Below are 19,717 nucleotides of genomic sequence, written 5' to 3'. Positions count from 1 at the left end.
TACTTGTCTAATGAGAAATCACATCTCTACAAATTAATGGTTGCCTGTTGCTTGTAAAACTGCAGGACTGTAAGTTATTTGAAGGCAGGTTCTATGTCTGATTTGCCTTTGTATCCCTTATAGTGCCCTGCACTAGTGCAAGATTGCTCAAAAGATGTCTAATCACACACAGCAGAGGTACCACAAGGAAATTTTTGAATAGTTTATACAGCTTTTCCCACACACACTCCAAAAAATTATTACACTATTAAACATAGAAACAATAATACTGGATTTCCCCAGCATTTTAATAGTGTAGTATTAAATTCACTTTGCATTTCATCTGAGGCTTACTATAATATTTTTAGGCCTTTAAAAGTCTTAATCTAGCATTGGATCCACATAACTCACATTCAGTATGTACTTGTAAAATACACAAACAAAAAGAATAAATTAGAGAATTCAACCCATTGAGGTGTTGTCAACCCCAGGCTGATACCCTTTGTCAGAGCAGTACAAAGTAAATGCAAGAGGAGGTTTTTAAATAAAGCAAATTGTGATATTTTAGCTTTGTTTCAAGTGCATCCTTGCTATGTATATAAAAGTTAACAATTACATTAGAATTGAATGCTTAACAAAAACTTAACAATTATGTTAGAATTGAATGCTTAAAAAAGTGACTGGGAAGACCATCTCACAATTGTTAAATGCAAGAGATTTTTAAAAATAAAAATAGCTTGTTACCCTCAAACCCATTTTTATTATGTGCAAGGAAGCATGAACTTCAATATTAAAAAGAAAAACATGAAAAATTACTGTAATTGGGGATTTCATAAAATTAGCCTGCAATTTTGTCTCCTGTAGCTTTTAAAAAGTACATATATGGATTGATTCTTAACACAGAAACGAAGGGAAAACTCATTGAGGATGCATTTCAGGTGAATTATTTACTGCTTTCACAGAATTTTAGGACTAGAGGGGACTTTTAGTCTCATATACAGCTGAGGAAACTGAGGCACAGATTGATTTAATGACTTACCCCAACATCCCTATCCACCGGGCAAGACAGCTGAGATATACTCAGCCTGACAACCCCTGTGTTCATCTCTAGGTAAATCTCCATCACAGCCTCCATAGCGCACACTCCAAACTCATTTGGGAATCCAAACTTCTCCCTTAATTGCCAGAAAATAACCTCACCCTTACTCCAGGGACAAGGTCTAGGTCATTTAGGAGAGTGTCCTCCCATTTCCCTTTCCTAATTTATTGATTTTAATCTCCATCCACCTCACCCTTACTCCAGGGACAAAGTCTAGGTCATTTAGTACAATGTCTTCCAATTTCCCTTTCCTAATTGATTGATTTTAATCTCTATCTTTTCTTGCCTTTGTCTTTGAGGTCCTTTCTTTTTCTGCCTGTTCTCTCCTGCTCTCCCCATCACAACACTTCTGTAAGAATCTTCCTTCTGAACATCTCCTTTTAAATCAAAATCTCCTCCTAGCTTCTAAACTTTCAAAAATCCTTAGGTTCCCCTCTCTCAAAAAATGTCATTGAATGCTATATCTAATCCTACCATCTTGTCCCTCTGTTCCCTTTTATCACTAATATCTTGAAAAAGTGACCATCTTTATGTCTTCCTCTCCTCCTCTTATTTCCTAACCCCTTGCTGTCAAGCAAGTTCATGTTCCATCCCGCTAAAAATATTCTCTTGAAGGTCCCTCAGAACCTCAGGATTTCCTCAGAATTCACTCTGCTCAACTTTTTTACATTATCTCTTTCAACCCCATCTGTCTTTCCATTTTCCTTTTCCTCTGACCTCCATTATAATGCATTATATTTTCCTATTGCTTCTTTCGCCACTCCTCCTAGCCTTCCTTTTGGTTTTGTTTGTTTGTTTGTTTGAGACAAAGTCTTGCTCTGTCCCCAGGAGTGCAGTGGTGCAATCTTGGCTCACTACAACCTCTGCCTCCCGGGTTCAACTGATTCTCCTGTCTCAGCCTCCCAAGTAGCTGGGACTACAGGCACGCACCACCATGTCCAGCTAATTTTTGTATTTTTAGTGGAGACGAGGTTTCACCGCATTGGCCAGGATAGTTTTGATCTCCTGACCTCGTGATCCACCCGCATCGGCCTCCCAAAGTGCTGGAATTACAGGCATGAGCCACCACTCCCGGCCTTCTCCTTCCTTTTTTTTTATTCGTTTGTTGTCCTTGTTCCTAGTTCAATAAATGTAGAAATTCTTCTAGTTTTATCCTCAATTGCAGGCTGCTTCTTGATTGTATCCTCTACTTCAGGAATTTCAAATTCTCACATGATTTCAACCAGTCCGCCTGAGCAGATGTACCTCAAAATCTACATATCCAGTTTGAACTTTTGCTCAACTTTTGATCCATGTTTCCAGTTGCTGATCATCTTCACCCAGGCATTATCTGACATCTCAAACTCAATGTGTTCTAATCTGCAAAATTCTATTGCTGTCTTGTTCCCAGTCCCACAGTTTACAACTGCCATCCCCTGAGGTTCCTCCCTCGCTTGAACACCCCCATCCCATTTGTTCTCAAGCCCTGCCAATGCTATGGTGCAGTATCCCTTAATCTTTCCCCGTCCACTCCCTCTGCCTCTGCCTCTGCTCCAGGGTACCTCCTTCTCACCTCCAGTCTGCTGTGATACAGAGACCCCCAAGAGTCTGTAATCACCGCCTCTTCCCACTAGTCCTACCGACTGTTGTCACTAGTCCTACCAACCGTTGTCAGAGTAAGCTTTAAAACCACAATTTTATCATGCCCTTCCCACATCTAAGTACTTCAGTATTTTCCTACTGCACACAGGCATTTAATATTAGAGCTGCAAAGTTACCTGTATAAAATTTAGTCTACTTTTGTCATTACAAGTGAGGAAACTAAAGTTCAGAGAATTGAGGAAATATATTGAAGATTTTCCAACTCTATCAAGACTCAGATTTCACTATTTTGCCTTTGAAAGTCCAAGAGTGACTTTGTATCAGAGTTTATTCTAGACTCTGAGCAATAGAAAATAAGCTTACACCAACCCACCACATTTTTAAGCAGACGTGGCAGTTTTTACAGATCCAATTGAGAGTCTGACTGTATGGCGAAACCTACTTGGTCTTCTGCCCAAGTTGTCTCTCATGGGAAAAAGAATGACCCAGCTTCATAAAGCTGGAAATATTTCTTAGTCATCTGCATAGTTTTCCAAAACAAACAGCAAGCACTGATGCTCCAATGCAGTAAGGGAAGTGCAATAACAGATAACAGATGCATGCACAATTCTGCAGCTATGAAGAAATGCCTTTCAAACAGACGAATAAGGTATGCCCATGTCCCATCCCACACTCACAAACAAGAGAGAGGGAAGAGTGTTCATAAATTCACAGGTAGCAAGGAGCATGCATTTACATGAACATCATTTCATCATTTCAGTTCTGCGTCCAAGATGGGTTCTACAGATAATATGTCAGTTATATGTTTTAAAATTTGGGCGATTTACTTTTCTTTTTTTTTTTCGTGCTGTATTACTATCATTGTATGTAAATATTACCAATCACAAGGATAATAGATTAGTTTAAAATCAGAATTTTTCGAGTTCTTAAAGTTACAGTATAAATTCTTTGTAGCACGTTTTACTTAGTAGCAATTTACTTGAGGGAATAGGCTATCTCATATTTTATTGTAAAATCCACAGCTCAAGTGCAAATTTGTGCTAAATTGTGCTAAATTGTATTGAATTATATTTAGCCATAAGTTAATATCCAAGACTCAAATTTCCTTATCTGTAAAATGGAGATAGTATTAGTCATGACCACATGTATTTGTTGTGATGATTAAGTGCATAGATTTACATAAATACATAATCTAATACCGAGTTATTATTTAATAAATTATAAGAATAGTAATAATCATAATTATTAATATTAAATACACAATGGATATGTAATTCTCACAATAAAAACATTATCTTTTTACACTTCTCATATTGATCATAAATATTTATTTTCTGAATTATCTATTGTGACTTTTTTTAAAGTAGATACTCATTGTTTATATTTTCTTTTATGATACAATTAAAATTATAAAAAGAACTTTTTAATATTTTTTAATTACTACTCTTAGTATTTTTAAATGCAAACTATAATTTTCTTATATCAGTGATACAAATAAAATTTTTCATACTTTGCAATTCCAAATAAATTCAATTAAAAGTTGAAAATTTCTTATTTAGGGAGAAATACAAGTATAAAATAATAGTAATAAAGAGAAGAGTAAATTGAAAGGTAAAAACAAAAATTCTTAGCATCATCATCAGACCCAAGACATAAACCAAATCCACCTGCTATTTGGCTGATAAAATAATTTTAATGACTCACAAGCCAATGGTTTCATGTCATTTTTAAAGTAACTGGATGATATAAATTTTAAAGTATTTAATTAAAAAATAACTAGTGTGATTATCTTATTTTTTACAGGTGGTGGTAGAAGTTAACAGTGAATTCCGAATCCAGGTAATATACAACAAATCCATTTTTCCAAATTTTTAAACAAGAAAATAATTTGAGAATAACAATATATTTTCTGAAGAAAATGTATTCTTATAGGTAAAGGTCATATAATGCTAAAATTAATAGATTACCAAAATTACCAATTTTCCCAATTAAATATCGTCTGTTTCTGAGATTATATCCTCTTCCAAAAATCTCAGTGGAATTTGAATTACGAATTCAAATTAATATATACCATTTATTTATTGCTGTCATTTAAGGTAAGAGATTATAACACTAAAAATGGCACCATTAAATGGCATTCGATCCGAAGGCAGAAACGTGAATGGATCAAGTTCGCAGCGGCATGTCGTGAAGGTGAAGACAACTCAAAAAGGAATCCAATCGCCAAAGTAAGTATCAACTCCAAAGTATAACATTGAAAATCAGGATGGATAAAGTTTCAAAAGCAACCGTCTGTTAAATATTTTGTGAACATGTCTCACTGAGAAACTACAATACAGAACAGAACTATAGTCATCTAGATGATGAAAACTGAAACTCATAAGGACAAATTAAGCAGGTGCTCAGAGAAACAGGTAAACGTTGACTCATCTCTTTGGTGAAATGCATACACGTGATCGTGTGTTATCCCAAACTCTAGATGAAAAAAGATCATTATTTTAATAAATAATTTGGCTTTCAGCACATTCAAAGAAAAATTTTCAATGTGTGCTCTTTTTGCCTCACAATGTATTAGAATTGAATTCCTACTTTTTTGTTTGTTTATTAACATTCACAAGGTGCCCTCTCTCATACCCCTTTTCTACTCATTTTTCTGTATCTTCCTTTCTACATACACACACACACACTCAGAAACACCCCCACAAATTCATGAACATACAGATATACACATCCACAGATACACACACAAATATACACATACATCCACACAGACGCTCACGAAGACTCCCCACTAAGATTTGTTTACAGTCAAACTATATTTTACTTCAAAGAAAGAGTTCCGGTTTCTATAACCATTTATTTGCATGGTCTCCTTCCTTTTCTGCTAATACTTCCTTCCCATTTTCAGAATTCAGAGCTTCCGCTCAAACCCAGATAACACTTGTCACCTAAATAAATCTACTTTCTTTGAAAACTTTACATTGAAAAAAAATTGAAGATTACAGTTGCATGATGACAACATTGGTAAACTCCTTAAGAGGGCAAGCAATTTCATTCTGTAGCTCCAGTGCAAGCACAGACCCTGCAAAGAGTACAACATAAATTTTTTTTTTTTTTTTTTGAGACGGAGTCTCGCTCTGTCGCCCAGGCTGGAGTGCAGTGGCCGGATCTCAGCTCACTGCAAGCTCCGCCTGCCGGATTTACGCCATTCTCCTGCCTCAGCCTCCCGAGTAGCTGGGACTACAGGCGCCCGCCACCTCGCCCGGCTAGTTTTTTGTATTTTTTAGTAGAGACGGGGTTTCTCCGTGTTAGCCAGGATGGTCTCCATCTCCTGACCTCGTAATCCGCGCGTCTCGGCCTCCCAAAGTGCTGGACAACATAAAATTTTAACTGTTGAATGAATGAAGGTATGCATAATGATTGCATAGACTTAGATATAGTGGGGTGATATTTTGCTTTTTTTTCTTGTTTGATAGAAGTAGAAACTGAATTTCTTTAATTACATTGTCAGTTACCATTGAAAATATTAGAGCTGTAATTGTTACTCTTATCTAGGAAAATAATTCTCCATTGTCAATATTTCCTAAATAACAAGGTCATCATATGCAACAACTCTCAAGAAAGCTGTCATATATATATCAAATATAGAACTCTATTTGCTTCCTGTAATATTTTTACTTGTGTTCGTTCTGCAGATTCACTCAGATTGTGCTGCAAACCAGCAAGTTACATACCGCATCTCTGGAGTAGGAATTGATCAGCCACCGTATGGGATCTTTGTCATTAATCAGAAAACTGGTGAAATTAATATAACATCCATAGTTGATCGAGAAGTCACTCCCTTCTTCATTGTAAGTGGACTTCATGTCAATATATATGTTCATGCTGAAATTCTTCTCAGAAGCTTTTAATCTCAGATCATACTTAATTTGATTTCAAGAGTCTCAATATTTGGCATTTTTGGTTATTTCTTAATTCACGAGCATCCCACGACTGAAAAGAAATGCAAAGATTCAGAGAGAAGGAAATGTTTCACTTAAGTGTTAGCAAAAATGCTAACGTCTATACTGTCCTCATTGGCAAACTAGAGTATTTGTTTGGAAGAACAAATATCTAACTTTTTAATTTTTCGGTTTTTTTAAATTCAGTAAAGAATGTTAGCTTCTTTTAAGTCTAATGTCAGGTAATGATTCTAGAGCTACCGCAGGACTGTTTTCTGAGCAAGTATACTTTACTATATAAATTTGTATTCCTCAAGCTCGCCTGAGCTCTGAATGCACCTTGAAAATTCATCCTTTCTTAAGGGAATCTCACTCCATTCTTTATAGGAGCTGTCACACAGTTTAAGTATCCTATCTCTTCAAACCCTCTACCTCATTTCCACTTTAAGCAGTTGACATTGTGACCAACTTCACGAAAAAGGCTGAGACCATCCATCACAAACTCCCACAATTATTTCTCTCTCGCCCAGCTCAGAAATGTTCTCCATTAAATCCAAAAGCAGGATCAATTGTTTGCTTTTTCCCACAGCGTATTCCAAGACATTTCCATCGTCCTATAATTACCAGTTACTTGGAGAATCATTCCATCACCTCTGTTTTACTGTCTCCCTTCTGCCGACTCCTTGGCTACTCCCATTCCCCTCTATCATCATGGCCAACACTTCTTAATATTAAAACTAGGAATAAAGAAACCCTATTTTGCTCCTGTTACCTCTTCTATTAAAACCCCATCAATCCATATCCCAAAATACCTTCAAATAATAATCGAGATTTGCAGTTTTCACTCACACTGCCTGCCTGTATTCCTCACACAACTTTAATTCTTTAGCCTTCAATTCCAAATCTTTATTTCTCCCATCTGTACCACAATGATACCCCACACACTTTAAAAAGGCATGCTACCCTGTTAGCTTTTCTTGGAGCACAATGCATTTTTAAAATCTTTATTATTTTTTTAGAGACAGGGTCTCATTATATTGCCCAGGCTAGTATCACAATGCATTTATATATGGAAATCTGCCATTTTGTAAAATAGTACACATTACACTTAGGGATGCTTCAAATACAAATAATAATAATAATGATACAAACCCCCATGTAGCTACTACCTAGCTTAAGAATGCCACATTTGCTTTCCTTTAGTGACTGTAAGCAGGGCTTGTGCCTATGTTCTAGTTAGACATAATAATTCTTTTAATTCCCCACAGTGCTAGTATAATGCTCAAAGTAAGAACTTAATACATCTGTGTTTCACAATATAATTATTTATCTTTTCTCTCCCAGATCTACTGCCGAGCTCTGAACTCAATGGGCCAAGATTTAGAGAGGCCGCTAGAGCTCAGAGTCAGGGTTTTGGATATAAATGACAACCCACCAGTGTTTTCAATGGCTACATTTGTAGGACAAATAGAAGAAAATTCTAATGCAAGTAAGTAATGTAGTGGCTTCCAAATCACTCCTAACAAGCAGGCACCTAACTGGAGACTAAACTATGTCAAATACACACCATGAACGTAACAGATAAACCATAGAAAATATGCAGAATAGCAAGTCTTTCCTTTCAACTATGGAAGCAGCTCCAAACTGAGAGACACAAGGCGTGATTCCAAAGCAATGAGGAGGATTTTCTCATATGACTCTCAGGCCAGCCCTGTAGAAGAGTCCTAACAAGAAATTTTAAAGGCATTTTGCACAGTGGTGGCAGGGGCATCGAGATGTGAATTCAGCCTCCCAGTCTAACTGTGTGGATGGGCAATCCCACCCTTTTCTGCTCATACTGCGTTCCCCACCGCCCCACCTTTTTAAAATTAGCTACTTTAAAATCACTTATAGAAGTCACTTCCACACAAAACTTCATTTTGTGGTTTAACCTGGAAGTGATAAAATTTCTTGTGAATTCCAAAAATCCCTACACTTTACTTTTATTCATTAAAATACTGTACCTATACTTTCAACTTTCAAGAATGTTATTATAAAAATGCTCATTAAATTTATATAATATGAAAAGGAAAAGGGAACAAAAATCTGTTGTCTGCATTTCCTAGTACCATTCTTCAGAGGTATGCACTGAGTACATGCATTCTATTTATGTAAACATAAATCACATGCTTTTTAACATAAATGGTATCATCTGTTACATACTAATCCACATGAATTTTTATATAAATATATTTTGAACATGTTTCCATATCAGGACACCTAGATTGTTTCACTGCTTTCAAATAGTTGCATGGAATTTAATTATATAAATTATATAAGTGTATATAAATGTTAATTATCTAGTGAAAACATTTTAAAGGTTATGCTACAATGAATACAGGTGGGGGATGACAGATGCCTTGGAGCATTTGTAGGAAAATTGTATTTGAAATGGAGTTGGAGAGTAGAGAACAATTCCAAAGTTACGAATGAGCACTGGCAGTTTTTCACATTCTCCAATAACCCAATAATCTTCATCAAAACTACTTATAAAATTAATGAAAAAGATAAGAGACAGAACAATGTATGTAGTTAAACAAGCATTTCTTTACATCTACTAATTACCTTACACTTGATGAAGGATCACCCAAAACAAAACAGTAATAATGTATATTTATCAAATGTGCATTATTCAATAGGAACTTTATATAGTTTTCTCTTACTAATGATTTAATTCTCACATGAATTCAATGAGGATGGCAGTAATATCATCCCCATTTATAGACATAGAAACTGAGGCCAAGATCATATAGCTAGAAAGTGTTGAGAAAGTTGGGAAAATGTTGGTCTGGTCTTATTATCATTTTGTTTTGCCACAACATCCTTTAAAAAAGAAGAAAAAATACTAGAAGAAGAAATAGCCAGAATAACACGTTTCCTTTGTTTCCCAGTTATCAGCAATGTCTAGATTCCTAGTAAAATTTGATCTTTTTATTAGGCAAAGATATAGAAAAGAGCCAAGATATTCATAAGTTGAAGGAGTAGAAAGGTAAGACAATGAAGTCCACATCATATGAATCAACTAACTCTAACACTTTTTTGGAAAGGTGATATACTATACTGTAACAAAAACGTAAGTCGCCCATTTGCAATCAATTTTCCTTGATTTCTAGATACACTGGTGATGATACTCAATGCTACTGATGCAGATGAACCAAACAATTTGAATTCAAAAATAGCCTTCAAGATTATAAGACAAGAACCTTCAGATTCACCAATGTTTATTATCAACAGAAATACTGGAGAAATTCGAACGATGAATAATTTTCTAGACAGAGAGGTAATTCTTTTTCTTTGTGGGTTTTTAGTCTCAAAGGAACTGATTCTAAAAGCAAGGATACTGAAGAGACAAAAAGACAAAGAAAATGATGTTTTAAATTTTTACCTGTATAACTTTTTACATAATTCTTTCATGTAAGAAATATTTTTTAAACGAAAAAGGGAGGATTTTTAAATTACGTTTTGTGCTTTTTTCATATAGTTAATTAATTAAAATTTGCTTCAATGTAAGAAAACTATATTGTTAAAGTACATGAAAATATGCCTAAGGTACAATGAAAAACTCTATTTCTCTAAAAAGTGTGTTCTATAATAAAATGAATTTAGGAATCACTTGCTATATGTCCACATTTTGGTGAGTTACAATGCATGTGAGTATGCTGGAGGCTCCAAGAATATTTACATGCTAAGTTCTCTTTCTTTAACCTAGCAGATCTAAGCTCCATTGACAACAGAACCCTTTTTCTCCTATGTAACATCCATCAATAGACCACCCATTCATTTACTTTGGGAAATGAACCACAGGATAAGAATGACAGTCTGATCAATCTTTTTGTTTACAGATAAGAAAATAACTAGTGATTGTTAACAGAGTAAAGTCAGCATTATGAGGTTTCTAGCATGCTATGTGATTTCATGATTTAGTTTTAAAATATGTGCTTTTTCATTATTTTAAAAAATATTGTCTTTTAATAGAATCTCGCTGACCTAAACGTAAATTAGGGGCATAAGTGAGGAAACTATTTTCTGATGGTATTCAATTAATTTTGTTTTAATTATTAAAAATGACAATCTTTTTGCTGATGACTTTTAGGTTTAGGATAAATCACATTATTTTAATACTCTTTAACTATCTAAATGTTATAAGCTTCTAAGTTACCTAAGTGTCCCTTCATGCATGTTTGAAAATAAACATTAGAAGAAATTAAATGTTTACTTTTTTCTCCCTCAAACTTTCTTAAACGCCCAGTGGGGTTTTGTTCATGTCAAAAGAGCTTTCATGGTAAAGCACTGTAAGAAAGGGCTGTCAGAAGGAAAGGGACTCTGCAGCCATTGGGAAGCCACCAGAGCAGATATTCTCAACCTGGGGTCAATGGAGAGACCTCAAGATGTCCCCATAAAACCCCCTCAATCATATCCATCATTTCGAATGAGTGTGCATTTTTGCATGAGTCAAAGAAAGCCTCCATAGCTTTTACCAGCTTCTAGAAATGTAAGCACCATTGAATAGAGTCAAGACATACATCACCAATAACTCCATTGCCACAACCCACTACCTCCCAAAACACAAATCTATGTTACCTCTCTATATGCTTCTTGCCCACTCGGGGCTGATTATTTAGGTTATGAAATTTTCATGCCATAAACTTTTGGTAAACTTACTCTCTCTCCTTGAGATCATTCTGGTTTGTTTTACCCTTTATAAACTTTTTCAATGTCTGGGCATATTATTATTAATAAGAAATGAAGCCTTTTAAAAAGTGTTGCATCATTTAAATAATGCATGATAAGCATTATTGGCAATAATCACATGAAACCTGTGGATTTTCCATATTCTGTGTTAACGCTCCCTCTATCGTAGATTTATGTAAATGTTGAGCCAACATTTCAAAGAACTTCACATAAGACAAAGTAAAGGCTGTCTACGTCAAGTGTGACATTGCTTGTAATATGTATTTTTAGCAATATGGCCAGTATTCTCTTGCTGTAAGAGGTTCTGACCGAGACGGCGGGGCAGATGGCATGTCAGCGGAATGTGAGTGCAACATTAAAATCCTTGATGTCAATGATAACATCCCTTACATGGAACAGTCTTCAGTAAGTATTTGTTCTTGGAATTAATAACTCTCAATTCACTATATACTAAAACATATACGAACAATTCTACTTACAGAGGCACATGTTATGTTTATTGACATGCAACCCAAATGTAGACACATACCTTTTACTTATGCTTATGCAAGAATAGATGGAGTTAAGCCATGAAAAATGAGATGAAAACTACAACATTCCAGTATAAATCTACTATAGTTCTCTTTTTCACACAGTTTGTGCTAAGAGTTTTCATTTCTTGTTTCAGTATAGGGTGGATATTGAAGAAAATACTCTAAATTCAAATATGCTCGAGATTAGAGTAATTGATTTGGATGAAGAGTTCTCAGCTAACTGGATGGCAGTAATTTTCTTTATCTCTGGAAATGAAGGAAATTGGTTTGAAATAGAAATGAATGAAAGAACAAATGTGGGAATTTTAAAGGTTGTTAAGGTATGGTGTAATTATCCTAAATATTTTGTTTCCTTAACCTTTTTTCAAAATGTTAAACTTAAAATAAAATGATGCTAACATTTCACAAACTTGACTTAGTGAAAGAATAAAGACTACTGTGTTTTAAATTTATATGTAACATAGAGCTTTTTAGTATAGTCTTTCTGCTTATAATCATTTTTAAAAAACAGGCATTGAATTTTAACTTAAAACATTTTGTCAATACATTACTCCCCAAATAGATCATATAAATTCAAAACACCTTAAAAATAATATATTTTATGCTTACAACAAAGTATAATTAATCCTTAAGGTTAATGTTTTAAGAATTTTTTAAAAGCATATTTAATAGGGGCTTTAAAACTGTGTCCATGTCAACATTGTAAGTCAATTATTACACATGTGGAATATCCATCATGTAAATAAAAATGTGTTTATTCCTCCAGTGTGTTTTCATAAAGTTTAAATTAAATTACTATAAATGTAGAATTATCATACTCCCATTTCACTGTGGCTGCTGATCAAGGCTTATTAGGAACACAGATATACTGGAAATTTGGTCCAAGTCAACTGGTCCAGAACAACTGAATGCTCTTATGTCCTCCCCATATTAATGGTCCACATTTACCTGCAGTAAAATTTCATGAGATGTGAGAAAAAAATTTGCCTCCTAGGGAGCTGATAGTCAAGTTTCTCCCTGTGCTACACAACTTGTAGAGTCCATTTTTAAAATCTACAACAACTGTGCATAGATTGTATATGTTTCATGCAATATGTATTTTCATGGTAAAATATAATCCTTATTTAACTATTTATTTTCGGAATAGGCCTGGAAAACAGACTCTCAAACAACTCTGTCCCCATAAGAATCTGTGACTTTTTGCCTCCTGTGTCTTCTTAAAGTGTCACCATGCCTACAGCTTATATTTAACTTGATACAGTGTGCAGGTGCTTTAGTTTATCCCTCAAAGCATCCCTGCAAATTAGGTTATATTATTTCCATATTGCAGATAAAGACATTGAGGCTCCAAGAGAGCACAGAACCTGCGTAAGTTCTCATAGCTAGTAAGTAGTACAGCCAACATTTAAACCTAGTTTTCTCTAGATATGAAGCTCACATTCTTTCCATGATACTATTTAGGATTCAATACTGGGGAAATTGGAGTCTAATCTATTTTGCCCCAACTATTACATTATTTAGAAAATTATTCAACCTATCCGTCCTCAAAATCTCTATCTGTAAAATGGGAATGATAATCGTTTGCCCAGAGATATCATATATTAAATCCTTTGTTATAGCTATATACATATATATATTATGTGTGTGTAATGTATATATACATTTGATTTTACAGTCATTCTTTGAATTGCAAATAAAACCAACATTAGAACAAAGATTCAAAATTTTAGCTAAATAAGAGAGCTCAATGCGTGAATCTCTATTTTTATCTAAATTACTCTTGTGAAATTTTAGAAAAATATATTTGGTATATATGGGCCTAATGGCATAATTGTTTGTGGATTTTATGTGTTGTAGATATTAATATCATTTTTCATAAAGAAAATCACTACTTGATTATTTTACGAGATAAATATTTCCTAGAACAAGTTGAAGAAAATATTTCTTTATAGTATATATATTACATTATATTATCTGATTTGTTCAAAGAGTCACACTTACAGATGTGAAATTTCTTCTAAATAGTTCTTATAGATAAAACCATTCAAATGATTGAAACCCTAATATATGTGACCCATACTGTGTAATAAATAGCTACTTTCTGAAAAACGTAAAATGATTGAAGGTAAGATAAATTGCCTTTGCACTAAAAAATACATAAATTTGACTATCCATATTATTTTAAGTTTTTAATTTGTTTGGTGAACAATTAGAGCTCATGTCATACGTTTACAACTTTTCAACAATGAATCTAGGGCAATTGAATTGTTTCTTACTTTATTTGCGCAAATTTACGTCAATTAAAGATTAAAAATTGTGTATTTGTGTGCATTTATGTTTCATAAAAGAAAGAGAATCATATTTTTTTTTTGCTATTATCAAAGGATTTCTCTTTCACCTGGAACGTTTTCTCTTCTTATACTAAAACTATTTTACTCTGTATTTTCTAGCCCTTAGATTATGAAGCTATGCAGAATCTGCAACTTAGTATTGGTGTCAGAAATAAAGCTGAATTTCATCATTCAATTATGTCTCAGTATAAACTGACAGCAACTGCAATTACTGTGACTGTGTTAAATGTAATTGAAGGCGCAGTGTTTCGTCCAGGTTCAAAGACATATGTTGTAACTGGTAATATGGGATCAAATTATAAAGTGGGAGACTTTGTAGCTACTGACCTGGACACAGGTGGACCTTCAACGACTGTTAGGTAAGAGTGAGATTTTCAACTAATTTTCCTTACGTACTGAACTTAAGTACATATGTTCTTTTTATAGATTATAAGCATCTGAGTTAAAGTACTTTTCCTTATTTTTGAAACTATCATTTAATTGTAAAAAGTACTATAAACTGTTCATTTAAAATGTTTAACTTAAGGAAACATAAAAATTCATGCAAGATGTAAGATGTTAAACTGTAAAGATGTGATATGTGAAAATAATATATCTAAAAAGTATTGACACTCCTGTATTTCTGTATCTTACTGATCAATTAGCTGATTACTATAGGCCATGATTGGTCCCTCAGAAGAGTTTATGGAATGATTTTCCGATTGTAAATCTGCCCAGCTTTAAATCAATTAGATTTTATTAGCTCATTTCAATTATATTCTTCACTTTATTCAGCATTCAATATTGGTCAATAACGCTGGTATGAAAAATTAGTTATATTAAGGAAAACTATGCCATGTTATTTTTTAAAACTATATAAGCAAATATTTCTACCAAGTCACAAAAGAAAATCTGTGTGTGTACATGTACCTGTGTTTGCACATGTGACTGTGACAAGAAGAATGGGAGAAGCACTTTACCCATGCATTTTTTGTTGTTTGGGGTTTGTTTGTTTGTTTGTTTGTTTTTTGAGACGAGTTTCACTCTGTCATCCAGGCTGGAGTGCAGTGGTTCCATCCGAGTTCACTGCCACCTCCGCCTACCTGGTTCAAGCGATTCTCCTCCCTCAGCCTCCCAAGTAGCTGGAATTACAGGCACCTGCTACCACACCCGGCTATTTTTGTTTTAGTAGAGAAGGGATTTCACCATGTTGGCTAAGTCAGTCTCCAACTCCAGAGCTCAGGTGATCCCCCCTCCTCGGCCTCCCAAAGTGCTGGGATTACAGGCTTGAGCCACCGCACTCAGCCCACCCATGTGTTTTAAAAGTTCTTTCTTGGTTTTCTCCTCACATAGTGTGAGTAGTTCTGTTAGAGGTCCTGTCACACTGTACCATGTTGCTGATGAGCTCTCCTGTACCCCACAGGAGTGAATTCACTGAAGGTAGACCCAACACAGAGCTTAGCAGAATGCCAGAGACAGAGACAGAATTACCTGACCAGTGTTTGTTTCACAAATGGTAGATGAGAAGAAAAACATGGAAGTCAAAGATGAGAAGAGAATAGAATAGAGGCTCAAGGCAAGGCCATATTTTGGAATTCAGAAGAGGTCTTTTCAAGTTCTAGTGTATGCGGAGAGGAGGAGTGGAAACAGGGGGGAAGTGCAGGCCAAGTTGATGAAATAACTTCTTTGTAAAAGAATAGTTTAGAATTAGGAGCAGCCCAGGAAATCCTAGGATCTAGGTCTTCTGTAATAATTCTGCTGCTACCTAAATCAAATGAAAATGAGACTGCAAGCATCAAAGGATTATTCTGACATCCAACTGGGCATAAAAGGACACTCCATCAGAAATGGGTGCTCAGTATTTTTTTTTCTTAAATATAAATCTTGATGTACCCCTGAGTGGCCCCATATAGCTAAGACTGCCCTGAGAAAAAATAAAGTCTCTAGTAATTGAAAACTATATCTAGGGGTTATAACCACTCACTGAAAAAAAAAAATACATTTTAAATTAAAATTTCTTTTTTTAGATAGCTGACATTAATTTGTATCATTTTCTTTCAAATACAGATATGTAATGGGAAATAATCCAGCTGACCTTCTAGCTGTCGATTCAAGAACAGGCATAATCACTTTGAAAAATAAAGTTACCAGGGAACAGTATAATATGCTCGGAGGAAAATACCAAGGAACGATTCTCTCTATAGATGGTAAGAAATCAATTGACATTTTTATCTTTTCTAGAGAAAGCTGTATATATCTTAAGATACTAAAATTTTAATTATCACATTTTAAAGTAACCCCTTTCCAACAAAAATTGTCACATTGGGCATTATAGACTCATATCTTTAACAACTTGAGGCAGTATAATTTAGTAGCTAAGATCGTGAGTCCTGAAATAAGACTAGATTTGTGTCTTCTACCATCACGTACTAGCTATATAATCTTAGAGAAGTTATTTATTTATTCCATCTATAGCTGTTGTCTCTTTTTTAAAATGGAACAATAACAATATAGGTTTAGAAGGATGTGATGATAATGATAAAAATAGCAACAAAAACAAAACAGCAGGATTAGCATAGTTGAGCTGAAAGGACATGGGCTTTGATAACATACAGACTGGATTTAAACGTATTTCTGTTATATTTCAGAAATGTTTTTATTCACTTATTTAGAAAGTGTATATTGAGTCCTAACTAAATGTCAGCCATTGTGCCAGATTCTAGGGTCACATCAATTAATAAAGTCAGACAACTGAGCTCACATCTATATAATAAAGATTACAAAAACAACCTCAAATTATTCCCATATTTTTGCTGAATAATTCCACTTTCAATAATCTTAGGAAAAGTTTAAATATAACAAGCTGAATGCACAAGATGTTAATTACAGCACTAATAATTAAATATTGAAAACCACATCAATAATAGGCAACTGGGTAAGTAAACCATGGTCCGTTCGATATAAAATTATATAACCATCAGGAACTATGTTAATAAAAAGTTTATTAAAATACAAAAGAATACTTACAGCTTAAAGTAAAAAAATGGAATGAACCATATGATCACGTCAGTGTAACATAAATAATAAGCAACCATTAGGCATTATAATTAAGGACAAAAGATCATTTTAAAAAATATCAGCGAGGGTTGTCCTTGGGTGCTGCTACCACGAATTTGGTTTCTGGTTTTGTTTTGCTTCTTTCTGTAATTCTATACTTTTCAAATTATATATAATATCCAAATTATATATAATGTCCAATTATAAATAATATCCAAATGTAAAGAAATAATCCAATAAATAGTATTACTATGACTAATAGTTATAATAATAATATAATAATTTAATTGATTTTTAAAACCGAGTCAAAAACAAGGGATGATTTGGCAAGTGAGGAGAAATGATGGGAATAAAGATATTGAAATAAATATTGGTGTAAAAAATAATTCAGTATTGTCCAACCATTACTACACTAAATGTCTAAAATATTTCTTCCATTTTGAACGTTATTACAGATGCTCTTCAAAGAACTTGCACTGGTACAATTAATATTGACATTCAAAATGTTGATGGAGATGACAGGACTAATACACAGGCGAGCACTGAAGTTACCAATACTGTCAGAGAAGAAAGTACTTCTTCCACTAACTATGAAACCAGCACAACTTATGCTATCTCTCAGCCAGTAACTTCTACTGTACACAATAATGAAGAAACCCCATTGTTCGCAGACAATGTGCATTTCGGTCCTGCTGGCATTGGACTGCTCATCATGGGGTTCTTGGTCTTAGGATGTGAGTACTTTAGCAAATCCTATGTATATGTGTACCCCAAAAACTGGTGGGGGAAGAGATACGTTTTCTGATTCTTTGATAAAACATATTTTACAAACTCTCATTTTGTGCAATTATAAAGAAATTTCTACGCTTGGCACTGGGTTTATAAGGTGAAAAAAATTAAACTTCTTGACCCCTTACAGGACTGTGGAGGATAAAAACTTATTTGCAATAAGTCTCAATGTAATGGGGAAATGCCATGACAAGCAGGCTCAAATTGCTATTGCAGTGAAGAAGACAATCAGAAAAGGCTACAGAGGGGGTCGGGTGTGGTGGCTGACGCCCGTAATCCCAGAACTTTGAGAGGCCAAGGCGGGCAGATCACTTGAGGTCAGAAGTTCAAGACCAGCCTGGCCAACATGGTGAAACCCTCGTCTCTACTAAAAATACAAAAATAAGCCAGGTATGGTGGCAGGTGCCTCTAATCCCAGCTACTCAAGAGGCTTAGGCAGGAGAATTGCTTGAACCCAGGAGGCAGGCGTTTAGTCAAAAAAGAGGAAAGAAAGAAAGAAAAAGAAAGAAAGAAAGAAAGAAAGAAAGAAAGAAAGAAAGAAAGAAAGAAAGAAAGAAAGAAAAAGAAAGAGAGAGAGAAAGGGAGAGAGAGGAAGGAAGGAAGGAAAGAAAGAGAGAAAGAAAGAAAGGGAGAGAGAGGAAGGAAGGAAGGAAGGAAGGAAGGAAGGAAGGAAGGAAGGAAGGAAGGAAGGCAGGCAGGCAGGCAGGCAGGCAGGCAGGCTACAGGGAAAGAGTTGCGTTTTAAAAGATGAATAAGAGTTAGGCTGATGGACTAGAGAAAGGGAACACAATACAAGGGGGAAAAAACTATGTGCAAAAACCCAAAAGAATGAGAGTGCAAGGTACTGCAATGAAGAACTCCAATGTGCAAGAAATAAAATAAGTGCATGACAGCATAGTGAAAGTTTAGACTAAAAGATAGGCAGGTCTCAAAGAGATTTTATTGATACTAACACTGCATAGTATTAATAAAAGGAGAGTCCCTAGGGTTAAACTCTGGTTTCTAAGCCGAATTGTCTGATTCTTCTGAAGGTCACCTAACCTTTCTGAGCCTTGTTTTTGTCATGTATGAAATAATACTTACCTTAAAACAATGCTTTGATGATGAAAAAGAAGTACCACACAGGAAGCATTTAGCGTGTTCTATGGCCACTAGGGTAGCACTAGTCAAAGGTCTAGCCATAAAGGTAGACTACAGTGGATTCTCCAGGTGGCCTTTAACATTACCTTGAATGATGATAGAAATTAGAGCAAGATAAACCACATGGCACAGTCTTTGAGAAATGAGAACAGGACCTCTAAAGTAAGTAGGTTGTAGTCTGCACATTGCAATTAAATTTATGCCAACATTGTCATTTTCAAATGTGGAATCAAAATCTTAAGGTCAGAAGGTACCTCAGATATTTAAATCAAACGCACACACAAAATATAAAGTCAGAGCACTTACATACAAAATATTTTTTTTCTACTTTCATTTTTCTTTGCACATGAACAGCGACAGATATTTTTTGCTACATTTATTTGTGAACTGGGTTTTCTCTGATTTTAAACAACTCATTTTTTTTTTAAGTTTTCATCAATATTGGACTCATCTAAACAAGTCTGGTCATGGTGATAACACAGCTTAAAGCTGGAGTTCTTTTTCCAAAATTTAAAACATATTTCCAAAAAATGAAAT

The 19,717-nt window shown here is 34.6% G+C and overlaps 1 protein-coding gene and 1 long non-coding RNA gene across 6 annotated transcripts in view; one reads left to right on the top strand and one right to left on the bottom strand.

The window, feature by feature from the left end:
• The window catches only part of LOC144336445 (uncharacterized), a 164,582-nt gene that overhangs the window by 58,713 nt on the left and 86,152 nt on the right, over positions 1-19,717 (bottom strand). For 3 of the 5 annotated variants that reach the window (XR_013408260.1, XR_013408261.1, XR_013408262.1), the window contains 2 exons: positions 6,394-6,652; positions 4,333-5,134 (listed from right to left, as the gene is read on the bottom strand). This is a non-coding gene — a long non-coding RNA (uncharacterized LOC144336445). The other 2 variants (XR_013408263.1, XR_013408264.1) reach the window with 2 other exon arrangements.
• DSG1 (desmoglein 1) overlaps positions 1-19,717 on the top strand; it is a 35,481-nt gene that overhangs the window by 4,036 nt on the left and 11,728 nt on the right. The window contains exons 2-11 of the mRNA XM_077975068.1: positions 4,463-4,498; positions 4,756-4,887; positions 6,355-6,510; positions 7,945-8,089; positions 9,753-9,919; positions 11,602-11,736; positions 11,999-12,184; positions 14,315-14,574; positions 16,262-16,401; positions 17,707-17,985. Of these exons, the coding sequence (XP_077831194.1) occupies positions 4,463-4,498; positions 4,756-4,887; positions 6,355-6,510; positions 7,945-8,089; positions 9,753-9,919; positions 11,602-11,736; positions 11,999-12,184; positions 14,315-14,574; positions 16,262-16,401; positions 17,707-17,985 (1,636 nt within the window). The remainder of the gene's footprint in view (positions 1-4,462; positions 4,499-4,755; positions 4,888-6,354; positions 6,511-7,944; positions 8,090-9,752; positions 9,920-11,601; positions 11,737-11,998; positions 12,185-14,314; positions 14,575-16,261; positions 16,402-17,706; positions 17,986-19,717) is intronic.

This window comes from Macaca mulatta, chromosome 18 (genome assembly GCF_049350105.2).
Source record: "Macaca mulatta isolate MMU2019108-1 chromosome 18, T2T-MMU8v2.0, whole genome shotgun sequence".
NCBI classification, from domain to species: domain Eukaryota; kingdom Metazoa; phylum Chordata; class Mammalia; order Primates; family Cercopithecidae; genus Macaca; species Macaca mulatta.
Note: the sequence above shows the minus strand (reverse complement) of the source record. Positions and strands in the feature narration are given on the sequence as shown.